The 15,440-nt window shown below is 42.4% G+C and overlaps 1 protein-coding gene across 3 annotated transcripts in view; it reads right to left on the minus strand.

Moving 5' to 3' along the window:
- Nucleotides 1-1,936: 1,936 nt before the first annotated feature.
- The window catches only part of ANK3 (ankyrin 3), a 435,851-nt gene continuing 422,347 nt past the window's right edge, over nucleotides 1,937-15,440 (minus strand). The window contains exons 44-47 of one of the 3 annotated variants that reach the window (XM_066618756.1): nucleotides 9,266-9,349; nucleotides 9,080-9,139; nucleotides 7,885-7,967; nucleotides 1,937-3,510 (exon numbers count right to left, since the gene is read on the minus strand). In XM_066618756.1, the coding sequence (XP_066474853.1) occupies nucleotides 7,902-7,967; nucleotides 9,080-9,139; nucleotides 9,266-9,349 (210 nt within the window). In that variant the 3' untranslated portion in view covers nucleotides 1,937-3,510; nucleotides 7,885-7,901. Of the gene's footprint in view, nucleotides 3,511-7,884; nucleotides 7,971-9,079; nucleotides 9,140-9,265; nucleotides 9,350-15,440 lie in introns of those variants that run through there. The other 2 variants (XM_066618757.1, XM_066618758.1) reach the window with 2 other exon arrangements.

The raw sequence follows: 15,440 nt of genomic DNA on the forward strand, positions 1-15,440 counted from the left end.
GATAACAAAATACATGCACACTACTATGTTCTGCCCTTCTTATTTTTGTAAAAAAGACATTAAAAACTCCAAAATCTGCAAAAAAAAAAAATCTTTTATTTGGTTTTTATTATTTAATAGGGGTGTGCATGGGTAATGATTGTGGTTGCATTTGCTGATGCTGTACCACTAATGTCACCTACCTAGTATACTTTTAAAGAGATTGTAATTTAATTATAAAGTAAATTTTGAATAAAACATGTAACATCACTTTCTGCACCTCTAATTTTGGAAAACATCCAAATCTGCAACAACAACAACAATCTGTTTTTTCCTACCTGATTATTAGGAGTTACCAGAGGAGAGGATGAGGGGCTGCCATTTTCAGCAGCAGCCATCCACCGAATCACAGCTAGTTCTGGCCTAGTACACTGTACTACATCACCTACAAAATGAAATGTCTCTCTTTTTCTAGTTACGGAACAAATGTTTATATTGCGCAACCAATGGAAAGATGTACAATTCACATAAAATCATATTTGTCACTTGTTGACTATAGCATCAAGCAATGGTTTGTCAGTTTGAATGAACTATCATAATAATCACAGCTGGAATGTTCATAGTAGCCCATGACAGCCTAAACTTACTACCTTTCAGTGGATTCGGTTCACATATTCAGGCAGAGGTCAATCATGTTTTAAATAATCAAGTGATTAGAGATTAATGAATATTCATGAGTGAACTAGCCCAGAGTAATCAAGGAAACTCACAGAGAGACAATATGTTTGCCATCCAGTATGGGAAATGCACACTTATTTAAACAGGAACAAAAACAACCCAGCAGCTGTTATCTCGTGATGCTTGGTGGTCCACAAGTCTGTAGTTTTAAACTTTATTAACATTAACAATTTACAAGTATTTTCATATGACTGAAATTAGCTGATTGACAGTAGCCTAAAACAGCTGCAGTTTTCTATAGCTGTGTCAGGAAGATAATGACAGTATAGATAAAATATTAAGGCCAAAAAAATTCAACATGTTTGCTTCCTGTCTCCTATCCAATCATGCTTTGCCATGTCGTATAAAATACTTGTAGCAAAGAATAGTTGACCACCTTGGTTCACTGTTTGGTAATCTTCTGCAATAACATTCCACATGTCTAGAGTGAGTCTGCATTCTTTCACAGAACTGCTTTGTCTGTGATGGTGGGAGAGATATCATTTGAAAGCATGAGACAGAGGAAAAGATGTAGGTTGTGTTTGGGGAATCTGTGGCTCAGCTGGGAGACAGCCCCCCACCATTTCCCTTTGTTCTAGGAACTGCAGTGGGAAGAATACAATAGTGCATGATGGGAGGCTTTGAGAGTCACTGTGAAATCAGCAGCCAATAGCATTCACTGAATGAGAATGAAAGGAAGTCGGGGAAAGCCCTGAAGTCCCAAGGTTCAGGAGGTAGGTGGAAGGCAATATACAGAAGAAATGGAATGTAGAATGTATGAAAGAAACCTGTGGTCTGGGAAAACAGGGATGACAGAAAAAAGGGCTAAGGGCAGAGAAGTTGGCCTAGGAAAAGTTTAAGGCAGTGTTTCCCAAACTGAGCCAGCCAGGGGAGCCATGGAATCCTTGTGAAAAACCAGCCACACTATAGAATGTATAGGATGGAGCTGCAGCTAATGGTCCACTAGGTCACGGGAGCCGCCAGTAAAAAATGTTTGGGAACCTCTAGCTTAAAGGCTTAGAAAAAGCATCAGAAGCAAAAGAAAGGGTGGCAAGAACCAAGGGATGAGATCACAGATGGAAGCAGGAAGGCAAAGAGGAGTGAATGGAAGCTGGGGTTGGTACTCAACAACCCACTCAGGTATACGGTTAATCTTTAGGATCCGATTTTCAAATAAGTCACTCCTGCCATTGGCAGGCATCTCAATAGTAACACAATAATAGCACAATATACATATAAGTGAAGAGTTTTAACACAATTTATTTTATGCTTAAATAATCAACTAGATCATCCAGTGTTTGTTGTTTTTTTTCATACATATGTAATTAGAGCTATTATCAATGAATCCTTTTTTCATATGAAGATAATTAACAAATTAAAGTATTTCACCAAAACCCAAATAAAAATGCCCTTTAAAACACAGCAGCCTTAACAACCTAATATTACACTGCTAGGATGATTACAGATGATTGGCTTACTTAAAGATTCTACATCTTATAGCCAGTACACAATACAGTAATATTTTTACAGCGTGCTGCCAGTCTGTTAGCTAAGAATTTCTCATTCCATTTTTTTTAATATCCCAAACTTGTGCTTACAAGAGCACCAACCCACTTCTAAAAGCTGCAAGCATTTCCCCCTTGTATAAAGCAAGAACAGATAGCGCCCCCCTCCCCATAATGCAACTACTGTATATGTTAGGTTTTCTTTAAAATTTCAGGTCATTTCCATTGAAAAAAGTTGGCAACAGCAACAAATATTAGATGAAGGGCTTTGTGTTTACAGGTAAAGGGCACACTCCACCAAGCCCTGCTGCTGTGTAACCACCCTTCTTTTCCATAATGCTTGGGCTGAGGCCAGGTTGAAACGAATGGGGGCTGCTCAGTGGCTGTGCTTGGTGGATTGCACCCTTAGAATCTTATTTGTCATGTTGCGGTCTAGTGTTTCCAAAATTGGAAAAGATTTCATCAAAATAAGGTGAAACGCATGCACCAAAATATTAGTACTCTGAAGAAAAAAAAGAATTTTTTTTCACAGAACTACATAATTCCTCATCTTAGGAATCATTAATTTTGCAGCAGATTTTAAAGACTTTTTTTAAAATCAAGCCAGCATTTTTGCATATACAAACATTATAATTGCTAAATATACAAGAATCTGTGAAGAAGACACACCCAGAGTACCCCTGAAAGTGTAGCCGTTTGAGACATTGATTTCTGTTCAACGTGAATGCAATTATCCCGTTTGTGAGCTAGGAGGCAGTGCCTTATCAACATTTATTCTACTTCTTAGAATTTGTACAGTGTTATTTATTTACAGTGAAACTATCGATGTTAGTTTAAAAAAAAAGAGAGAAAGAAACAAAAGTGTGTTTTATTACCCTGACAGTTTGGGTCCAAGAAAAATAAGGCGAGCTGTTGTGGATTTTAGTAAATTTTAGTGTCTTTCTGTGGTCTGAACCATTTTTCAGTGTCATTACATCCCTTCTTGCTACAGGAATTCTTTTGCTTTGCGATGGCATCAATTTGCTTCAAAGAAGCTGTTCCAGCGTGGCATCTCGTATATACACTGCCTCGTCCTCCATTGCACACTCTCCAACGCCATGAATGAAAGTGAATTTCCGTGCTCTTGTAGAACTGGCTCATGCTAAATTAAATTGGCTTTTTTTGTCGTTTTTGTGTTTTTTTTTCTTTTCGCATAAAAACCATGCGGTTAATGTGAGGAAGCAGCAAACACACACGCACACACGCTTTTATCAGTGACTTGATAATTCCTGTTTCTTCCTTGAATACTGGCAGTAAAAGCACACACAGTCTTGGGGACACCGGGGAGGTGGGAGAGAGAGAGAAAAAAAGAGTACAAAGGTCAGAAATGTACATTTCAATAGCCTTGGACATTTCAGTCCTGAATATTGCAATAACAGCACAATTACATCCTTGCTGTAGCAGCCTAATCCTAAAGCTGTGCCTGCACCAGCAACCCAGTGTTGCAAACATGCTGTAAAACACGTTTGCGCTGACTCGAGAGCCACAGCACCGGCACGTGCACTGAGTAGAGCAGGCTGGTTTGTGTAAGGTGGCTCAGGGGGAGGAAGAGGATGGCAGAAGAGCCTTCTGGGGGTAGGGAGGAGGCATTTCTGGACAAGGGAGGGTGGAATGAGGAGAGGATTATGCCCAAGATGAGCAGGTGATGCAGCAGGGCCAATCTAAGAGTTGACATTTCCACTTGCATTCCAATCCTAGACATATCTCCTAATTAATGCCAGTGATTTCAGTTGAACAGACATCCAAGCAAATATTCATCAGGATAACAATCTGATAGTGCAATCCTATAAACCGGGGTGCCCAAACCCTGGCCCTGGGGCCACTTGCGGCCCTCAAGGCCTCTCAATGCAGCCCTCAGGGAGCCCCCAGTCTCCAATGAGCCTCTGGCCCACCAGAAATTTGTTGGAGCCCACACTGGCCTAACGCAATTGCTCTCAGCATGAGGGCGACTGTTTGACCTCTTGCATGAGCTGTGGGATGAGGGCTCCCTCCACTGCTTATTGTTTCACGTCTGTGATGCAGTAGTGGCAGCAAAGGAAAGGCCAGCCTTGATTCATGGACTTTTATAGGCCTTGAGCTATTGGAAGACCTTCATTCATTCATATAAGTTCATCATTAATATATTCATTTATGTAAACTTATGTAAATTTATTCAAATTTTAAATGTAAATTCTTTTTCTCCCCAGTGCCCAACACAGTGTCAGAGAGATAATGTGGCCCTCCTGCCAAAAACTTGGGACACCCTTGCTATAAACGTTTACTCAGAAGTAAGTCCCACTATGTTCTGTGTAACTCTCACTACTCCAATGTAAGTATGTATAGGATTGCAACCTTAATGTACATGTTCTTTTCCTGGATCCAGTGATGTTGGGCATAAATTCTCTGCAGATAATTTTCAATTGATAAAAATGCATAATTTGATATAATTTCATATATAGTTTCAATATACTGTTTTGCCTGAAGAAAGACAAAATCTGTGGATCCAGGCAAAATCCTGAGATCTGATAACGTTGGTGCATTCAGATGGTTTTGCAACTTTTCACTTTGTGACAGTTGCCATTGGTCCCATAAGAATGCTGCCATTACTCCCTACTTCAGTTGATTCTCATATTTCTAGCTATTGTTCCAAATTATTGTTCCAAGTTCTTCAAATATGTTAGAAGCAGGAAACCCGCCAGAGAAGTGGCTGGCCCTCTGGATGGTGGGGGAGGGAAAGGGGAGATAAAAGAAGACGTAGAGATGGCAGAGAAATTGAATGAGTTTTTGCATCTGTCTTCACGGCAGAAGACCTTGGGCAGATACCGCTGCCCGAACGGCCCCGCCTGACCAAGGAATTAAGTCAGATAGAGGTGAAAAGAGAAGATGTTTCAGACCTCATTGATAAATTAAAGATCAATAAGTCGCTGGGGCCTGATGGCATCCACCCAAGAGTTATTAAGGAATTGAAGAATGAAGTTGCTGATCTCTTGACTAAAATATGCAACTTGTCCCTTAAAACGGCCACGGTGCCAGAAGATTGGAGGATAGCAAATGTCACGCCTATCTTTAAAAAGGGAAAGAGGGGGGACCCAGGAAACTATAGGCCGGTCAGCCTAACATCCATACCGGGTAAGATGGTGGAATGCCTCATCAAAGATAGAATCTCAAAACACATAGACGAACAGGCCTTGCTGAGGGAGAATCAGCATGGCTTCTGTAAGGGTAAGTCTTGCCTCACAAACCTTTTAGAATTCTTTGAAAAGGTCAACAGGCATGTGGATGCAGAAGAACCCGTAGACATTATATATCTGGACTTTCAGAAGGCGTTCAACATGGTCCCTCAACAAAGGCTACTGAAAACACAATCAGGGAATTAGAGGGCAGGTCCTCTCATGGATTGAGAACTGGTTGAAGACCAGGAAACAGAGTGGGTGTCAATGGGCAATTTTCACAATGGAGAGAGGTGAAAAGCGGTGTGCCCCAAGGATCTGTCCTGGGACCGGTGCTTTTCAACCTCTTCATAAATGACCTGGAGACAGGGTTGAGCAGTGAGGTGGCAAAGTTTGCAGACGACACCAAACTTTTCCGAGTGGTGAAGACCAGAAGTGATTGTGAGGAGCTCCAGAAGGATCTCTCCAGACTGGCAGAATGGGCAGCAAAATGGCAGATGTGTTTCAATGTAAGTAAGTGTAAGGTCATGCACATTGGGGCAAAAAATCAAAACTTCACATATAGGCTAATGGGTTCTGAGCTGTCTGTGACAGATCAGGAGAGAGATCTTGGGGTGGTGGTGGACAGGTCGATGAAAGTGTCAACCCAATGTGCGGCGGCAGTGAAGAAGGCCAATTCTATGCTTGGGATCATTAGAAAAGGTATTGAGAACAAAACGGCTAATATTATAATGCCGTTGTACAAATCGATGGTAAGGCCACACCTGGAGTATTGTGTCCAGTTCCAGTCGCCGAATCTCAAAAAAGACATAGTGGAAATGGAAAAGGTGCAAAAGAGAGCAACTAAGATGATTACTGGGCTGGGCCACCTTCCTTATGAGGAAAGGCTATGGTGTTTGGGCCTCTTCAGCCTAGAAAAGAGTCGCCTGAGGGGGGACATGATTGAGACATATACATTATGCACGGGAAGGAAAGAGTGGATAGAGAGATGCTCTTTTTACACTCTCACATAACACCAGAACCAGGGGACATCCACTGAAATTGAGTGTTGGGAGAGTTAGAACAGACAAAAGAAAATATTTCTTTACTCAGTGTGTGGTTGGTCTGTGGAACTCCTTGCCACAGGATGTGGTGATGGCGTCTGGCCTGGACGCTTTTAAAAGTGGATTGGACAAGTTTCTGGAGGAAAAATCCATTACTGGTTACAAGCCATGATGTGTATGTACAACCTCCTGATTTTAGAAATGGGTTATGTCAGAATGCCAGATGCAAGGCAGGGCACCAGAATGAGGTCTCTTGTTATCTGGTGCGCTCCCTGGGGCATTTGGTGGGGCCACTGTGAGATACAGAAAGCTGGGCCTATGGCTAGCTAGATGGACTTGATGGGCCTATGGCCTGATCCAGAAGGGCTGTTCTTATATTCTTATAGGCTTAGTGATACTTAGGCCCAAAACCTAACCAACTTTCCAGCACTGGCATAGCGGTGCTGCATCGGGCAGTTGGGTGGTAGTCACGGAGGCCTCCTCAAAGTAAGGGAATATTTGTTCCCTTACCTTGGAGCTGCATTGCCCTTATGTTGGTGCTGGAAAGTGGGTTAGGATTGCGCCCTGAGGCTCCCTTCCAAGAACAGGTTGAGTCTCATTATTCATGAGGGTTCCATTCCAAGAACATACCTGGATGGCAAAAAAACCAACTATAGCCAATCAATTTAAAAAACAAAATCTCTTTGGTGATTTAAAAACAGCCTTGCTGACCTTTGTAATGCACACAGAGACAATCAGTCTCTCTCCAGACACTTAGGCTTCACTAGCAGGCAGCAATCCCTCCCTTCACCAGGAGCCCCAGCAAAGGGGAAAGAATGGAGAAGGTGATAATGGCTGCCATTTAGCCTTCTTTCATGTGCTGGGGGAGGGAGGAGTGAAGCCTGCAGAGAGAATGATTGATGAATTGTCAGCTGGCTGCCTTCTCTGGCATTATTGAATGACTGTTTTCCTTTAATTTAAAGGGTCAGCCCTGAGATAGAAAAATCTGTGGATAATTAGGTTATATCTGTAATCAGACTGTATGACTGTCTTTCTGCAACAGTAAAAAGCAGTTTTTTTAAACTGTGATTTTAAAGGGGTGCATTTTTTCCCTTCTCCAGGGATCAGCACATTCCTTCTCATTTGCAGGGGCCATTTGTGTTGAGTCAAATCCGTGCATAAAAAATCCGTGTATAACAAGGTTGGACCTGAATTTAAGAATTTCCAAAAATTACTTCTGCCCATATGATTGGTCTTTCTTGTGTATTTACATAGCAGACAACCGACTCCTATCTCTGAATGGTTGTGGCTACTTCACCCTACATGGCTTTAGAGGTAAACACAACTGTTACCCCTTGTATGCAATTAAGAAGTGGATGACAATTAGCACAAGTTGCAAAGTTTAGATTACTTGCTAAAACTTCTATATTTGTTTGGAATAATAAAACCAAAATGTCCATGCATCAAACTGACCATTCACGGTTTCGCTGTTATGAATACGTTGTCTTCCCCACGTGTCGGACTTCCTTTTTTGTCTTCACCTTATAACCTTCTCCCTGCTGTAAAGAAAAGGTATCCATTCATAAATCAGCAAGAGTTTGGTACTGAAATCATACCTAGCAGGTCCCATGTAGCTGTAATGCGATAAGTAAAGTGCTATTAAATCTGTACACTTCATTTCAGAGCCACACAATCCACGCCTTAGCCACTCTGCCGAACTGCAAAAGCACAAGCTTTCATTATCACCTCTATACAGGAAACATAGCCCTGGAATATTATGAACTGAATGCTAAACTGGGGTGCCACCATGGTTGGCTGATCATCTCAAAACATCACACGCTGTGTTCCCTTGATGTGATTTAGAACTCTGAATGTTCCAACCTGAAAAGCCAGATTCACATATATTCCTTGCTGGGCACCCCAAGTTAGCAGATCCTTTAGAACCCCCTTTTCTTTAGAGCTCTCATGACAACCCAGCTTCAAAGTGAGTAGATTAGTAATTGAGACAAGGATGGGGAAAAGAGAAAGCCAGCAAGTATATTTGCCAAAGCAGAACATTGAAAATAAAATCAAAGAACTGTCAAGCAGCACAAGTGTTCTAGATTCCTGCCATTTAAAGAAGACACCTTAAAGCTAGAGTACTGTTCTAGAAAAGACGGGTCAGTGTTCGTGTGCAAACACAGACTCTGAAAATCACAGGCCTAATTTGAAAGGAAAATAACAGTATTTTCACTAAGGCTGATTTTCCCACTCATTTAAAAGCTTGGAAATTCCACACTTTCTGTTGTAAAACACCATGTGCATTGATGGTGCTATGCAAATAATAATAAATTGGTGTACAAGAAGGGTTCCATGACTTGGTAAGTTTGGGATCTGTTGGTTTATAACTGTTTATTTAAAAAAAGCTCTTAATATTAAAGATTCTCACTAGTACCAAAATAAAATATGGATGGCTGAAAGGGCGGGGCAGGGAATCCTGTCAGCAACAGTACGCCTATAAGACTTTGTTTTCTGGGTTCAGATGCACAACAGGTCAAAAGCACAAGCCCTCTGTTTGTATGGCTTGGTGTTAAACTGCAAGCTGCCAGCCATTCAGCAGTGCCTTTTAGAGTCAGCACAGCTCTTGTTTGTTCCCCTGCCGCCCCCCCCCTCCCCACACTTCTGTTACCATTTCACCAAGTTTTTTCTCATGTGGGATAACAACACGCCTTAATACTTTCCGGGTAACCTGTGAAGAGCAATACAGGAAAAACAAAATCGATACATTTTCTCCCTGAATCTGAAAGCTGATGGAAAGAGTCAACACTCAGAATACAAAGAGAGACAAATGAATGAAACTGCAAGGTAGGATTACTTTTCGGGTGACGACGTTGCCTTCTTCATCAGTAAATTGTTCTTCTGTAACAGATTCACCGGGAATGTTTTTTGCTTCCTCACCCTAGAGAATGTGTTACAATATTAGGCATATCACCCAATGTCCCCACACATTGGCTTGTCAACAGCACTCCAAGCAAAAAAATCACGCCGGGCAGGATTTTAGTAGAAAAAGCAGCTCCAAAGTGATTTACGACAAACAATTTATGTGCAATTTCCACTTTGTAATATCACACAAAAAGCTTGCTTAAATTATATAAATGAAGGGCCAGAATCCAGAGAGCCAGGCATGCACACACTGACCTCTCCCCTGCCAGGTCAGAGACTCAGTGAGGAGCTGCTGCTGGAAGGAAAATTGGGCACACGTAGCCATGTACATGTGAGAGCACTTTGCCACATGCATAGGCCTCTCTAGATCCCAGCCAAGCTATTATACCCAGAATATTTTCTTGTCTATAGTTAAATCTGCGCAGCAACCCCGCCCTACTGCCATAACAATTGTCTCTAGGAAGGACCAGAATCACAGCCTAGTCATAATCACATTTCCATGAATGGCACCTCTAAGGGGGAAATGTAGCCATAGCTGGTCAGATCCTTATGATGATAGCAGCTTTGCCACAGGAGGCAATTACATTTGGGGGGAGGTGGCTCATTGCCTGTACTAGTCCTTGGGCACACTTTCAATAACTTCATCAACAAAGTATGTTCTATTTTCTGGCAGACTAATTTTTCTTTGTAGAAAACATAAGTTTCTTAAATTGGTATTCTTAAGAAATCAATCCATTTTAACAAGATGCATTTCCTTTCTTGGTGATCCTTCCAGGAGACACAAAACTGAGATCTCAAGCCCATGATCTCCTGTGTCAGTACGTGTTGGGCCTTCTTTACTTGTCATTTTGAAGAACAGCTCCTCATGTTTGGTAAGGTGCTTCATAAATGCACACAAATATAGCCCTTCTTGGACTATACCAGTGGTTCCCAAAATCCTATTCAGACTTTGGGAACCCTGTGTAAGTCTTTGTGTGTGTGTGTGTTTGGGGGGGGGGTTGTAACTGTAACTATTGTTACAGTTGTGCTGCTGCCATGCAGGGAGGGTTCTTTTCACTTACCTGGGGATCACTATGGCTCTCTGGAGGGTCTGGGGAGTTTGTCACCCCTTCTGCAGGCCTTCCTGAGGCTTCAAAATGTTGAAAAAGAACAGAAACCACTTCCTGTTTCAGGACAAAAACCAGAAATGGGCTTTTCTCCCCTTTTTTCAACATTTTGAAGCCTCAGGGAGGACTGCAGTGGGGGTCACAGTCTCCCCAGACACTCCAGCCATAGTGACCCCCAGTTAAGTGGAAAACCCCCTCCCTGCCCAGCAGCAGTGCAATTGTAGTGACTGAGTTGCTGCCAATTTCTGAACTATTCCTCTTAAAGGGAAATAGCCCTTTTTCGGTTCCCCTGGTGGGTCACGATCCAGCAGTTTGATAATCACTGGACTATAGCATACAATGGATAGGGGAATCATGTCTGTTGATCTGATACCTATTTTGGCTAATAGGGATCGCCTTTCAGATATGGCAGAAGTAAAGTTTCTTTTAAATGATTGCCCATCTGAAAAAATGAAGAAGGTTTCAAAGTTTGTGCTGGAGGTGATAAACCAACAAAATTATGGCACAAAATAGTGCTTTAAACTTCCTTGGCATTTGGAAATAGTTAATCTAATGTAAATTTTTTGGTAGATATGGATACTATGGATATCTTAGATTTCAGATATAATTTAGCATTTTTATTCTTATTTCATGTTTTGCTGTTAACAAGGACAATTTTTAGGCTTTATTTTGTCTTGTCACCCAATACAACTGCAAGAAACTGTTATTGTTCAAGTAATATTTCCTGCTGGGTTGTTGTTCTGGGATGTATGACAATAATGTGATTCTGATAACAAAACTTACTGTCTGGAAAACTAGCACATTGGGTAGAGAAGTCTAGGCTAAAAGTTGGCTTGAGGGCTGGAAAAGGTGGGACCACAGTAAAAAGAGAGAGGTTGATGGATACTAGGAGAGGAAGGCTAGGAATTGCAGTTCTGAGCAGTAACTCATCAGTGTCTGTGAAAAGGCTGTGAGTGACTCAGACTACTCCTGCTCAGGTCTAGTTGCCTTATTATCTCTTAACAACCAACATCTCTTCACACTGAAGTGGTCTTGATTTTGGGGCTGGAAACTGTGGTAGCTACAATGGGCAGCCCAATCCTAAACTAGCTTCTGCCAGCAGGAACGGCATGCACACTGTAACTAATGTGCCTTAAAGCACATTTTGACTGTGCAAAGGCCAGGCCAGCAGGCCTCCACCAGCATTGGAGTGATGCCCACCAACCAGGGTAAGTCCTATGCCAGGAAGGCAGAATGAGGGTGAAGAGTGTTTCGGAGCGGAAGGGAAGTCAGGGAGCTTAGTAGTGCCCAAAAGCTAGAACAGAATACATGTATAATACAAACAAATGTCATCAGGCAATTATTTATTTATTCAAAACTCTCCCTTATCCACAACTTTTTGATCATGTAACTGTTTAAAACAGCTAAACATTTCCCAATGGACAAAGATAAAAAAACATGACTCTCCCCCTCCAAGACAACTAGGCTAATACTGCTCTTTCTCCTGTTAGACCCACTCAGCAAAAGTTTAGGACTGTAGCTTTCAAACTTTATTAGCTGTCTGAGAACCTCTTTGGAGTCTGTGAAGTGAGGTTGGATATAAGTGAACAAACTTAAACTCAAACAAAACAAAGGTCCTTCTGGTCAGGAAGCCTTCTGATTCCATGACTGCATGTCAGCCTGTACTGGATGGGATTTCACATCCTTTTAAGGAACAGGTTTGCAGCTTGGGAGTACTCCTGGACTCAGCTTTGCTCTTGGATGCCCGAGTGGCAGCTATGGCCTGGACTACTTTTGTCTAGCTTGGGCTGATGGGCCAACTGCACCCATTTCGGCATCAACTGGACTGGGCTACAATGACTCATGCCACAGCCACCTCATGAATGGCTTACTGCAGTGTTCTCTGCATGGGAGTAAAGACCATTCTAAAAACTTCAGCTGGTACAAAATGCAGCTGCCTGGGTGTTGACTGGTGCAAGATGATTTGATTCATGTCTCTGCCCTGCTATATCAGTTTCACTGGTTACCAGTTTGTTTCTGCATACAATTAAAGTCATACATAGCTTGAAGCCAACGTACTGAAGGACCACTCCCCCCCCCCATTTGTAAGAATCTACCTGCCTACTAAGATCAGGGAGGGAGACTGTCTTATGCATTCTTCAGCTGTCTGAAGTTCAGTTAGCAGGGATGAGAGAGAAAACCTTCTCACTGGTAGTACCCAAAATGTAGCAGCCCCTGCAGTGTACTGTGCGGCTGTCTCCCTCCTTGCCAGTATGCCATGGAAAGTTTATTGATTTATTTTGTTTGATTACTTTATTTTATTACATTTTTATATTGATATTTTAAGGCTTTAATCCTATCCACTCTTTCTTGGGAGTAAATCTCCTTGAACACAATGGGACTTACTTGATTTATTTTGTTTGATTACTTTATTTTATTACATTTTTATATTGATATTTTAAGGCTTTAATCCTATCCACTCTTTCTTGGGAGTAAATCTCCTTGAACACAATGGGACTTACTTCTGAGTAGACATGCATAGGATTGGGCTGTAAATTGATTTAGGAAGTCCCCCTGAGTTCCTTAAAGGGAGAAAATTGGGGTAGAAATTTTTTTTTTTTTAAAAAAGGAAACCAACCTTTTCCAGATCAACTTTTTTGCTTAGAAACCTCTGCCTGTTACCAAGGACCCAGCCGCCCTGGGTCCCTTTAGGGAGAAGGGCGGGATAGAAATAAATAAGTTTATTATTCAAGAAATACTTGGGGACGATCAGACAGTCCTCAGGGTTGTCCAGTTAGGGTTGTCCACTGCATAAATTGAAAGAACCTCTAGAGCACTCTGGTGTAAAAGTGCATTGCAGGGGAGGACTGAGAGTTGGTGAGCAAGCACTTCCAGGGAAACTTCTTTGTCACTACTGTGCTTCTTCTTGAGAAACCCTCAGGATTTCACACAACACTGGCCTAGGCAATAAATCATGAACTCAAAATGTCACTGTTACTTTGCTTACAGTAACTGCCAAGTCACTTCTGCAATAGAAATATAAACCTGGAAGGACCGGAAGCCATATGACATGAGTCAGGCAGGAGTATGCGAAGAATACCAGAAGAGGGTCATCATACCTGAGCCTTACTCTTGATATAAACTCTTCTTATACTACAGCTCAATTAGCATTCTGTACTGGGTAAGGTCACAGTTATGTAGCTGTGTCTCACTTTCTTTGAGACAGCCCTGTACAACTCCAGCTTGCAGCCATAAATACAGAGTTTAGATGCCACACAGAAGAACGAGGGTGCCCCACCCCCATATGGCACTTTGGTAGCACAGCTGAGGTACCCTGATAGTAGTTAAACCACCCCAGGGAATGTGATTGGGTTTCTGAGCAAGAGTCCAGCACAAGATCCTATAATTCAGTATTACTATTCCCCTATTTAAAAGATGAACATAAATATGAATGCCTAAAGAAACTAAAACATATTTCCTGTGCTACTGGATTTATAGTTAGAAAATCATGGATGTTACCAGTTTGAAATATAGGTAAAATATATACTTCATTGACAGCCTCCTTCAAGTCCTTATACCAAAATATTTAGAGACTTTGGCTGAAGCAAAATAGACAGTTTTTCCTTTGTTTTGCTTTTAACATGTATTAACACTGGAATCTGACAGTGAAATCAGTTCACAAGGGAGGACTCCTTTTGGCTTTGGATTCACTGGAACTCTTTAGGCCAATCATCATGGCCAATACATTTCTGCTGGTATGGGAGCCAGTTTCCAATGACGTCATCTCCATTGTGGCATATGTGTGAAGACCAGAACCATATGGTTTTTGCACCTGATTATTGCCCAGTTGGGAGGGCAATGCTCAGGTGGAAAAGACCACTGCAATTGGCCCTGCTCTGGTATTCATGTACCTCTCACAGCAGTGTGAGATCCCACTGCGAGGAAGCAGCTCTCATGTCACTACAGATTGAATGTGATAGAGGTTTCTCCCATGGCCTCAGGTCCCCATCTATAGAACTGGAATAAGACCTCAATAGCCTGTGAGTAAAGACAGATTGCACAATACCTTTGAAAATAGACATGTCTGGACAAATTATGATATCCACTAAACAATTATATGCTTTTATGTCAAACCAAATTGTTCTTCTGAATGCAGGATTGCACATGTGTGCGTTGGCTGCAAATCCACAGCAAGATAGACCAAATGCATCTGTCTCCCCACAGAAAAGGCTGCACCCTTCACAAACAGCCAAATGAAAATAGTGAAAGTACTTTTAATTGTTCTCAAACTAGATCAGTTGTACTTCCACAACCATGCCTGTCACATTCCACCCTGTAGCAGCACCCATAATAGCACAATGTAGTTCTTTTTTTCAAAATATTGTTCTTAACTGCCTACATCGGGGTGGACCACTTATGCTAATGTTCACAAATACATGCAAGCACTGCTGAATAGCCCCAGGATGGGCAGCCCGATCCTATCCCTGCCAGGGCTCCCAGTTACAGTGGTGCCAAAATGGCAATCACTGTATCCTGCCATCCCAAGGAGACCAAGGAGAAGTCTTCCCAAGGAGAAGTCTCCTTGGGGGAAGGGGACCTTTGTCCCCTTCCCCTGAGTAAGGGTGCAGGCCCCACAATGGCACTACTCGAGTCTGTGCTGGCTGTTTTGCCAGCGTAGACTGGAGAACCTCCGTGTCTGACTTTGCAGTTCAACACAGAGGATAGGATCTGATGGAGTACAGCTCCACCGGTCCCACCCCCTCCCAGACAAGTCACTCCCCCAACTCTGGAGTGCCTCCCCCTGCCCCGAAAACCTGCACCACCATCAGGCGACTTACCCTCAGGTGCTCTTGTGGCATCTCCACTTGGTGCTGAGGCCCAGCGCTGACTCATGTGGGCCCAGCACAGCGGCCCCTCCTTCCTGGATGCCGTGAACATGCCTTATGGTACATTTGCAACACCCGGTGCAGGAACTGGAGCTCAGCACCGGTGCTCAGACTGTGTAGGATTGGGCCCTAAGAA

Source organism: Tiliqua scincoides, chromosome 3 (genome assembly GCF_035046505.1).
Source record: "Tiliqua scincoides isolate rTilSci1 chromosome 3, rTilSci1.hap2, whole genome shotgun sequence".
In the NCBI taxonomy this organism is placed as follows: Eukaryota; Metazoa; Chordata; class Lepidosauria; order Squamata; family Scincidae; genus Tiliqua; species Tiliqua scincoides.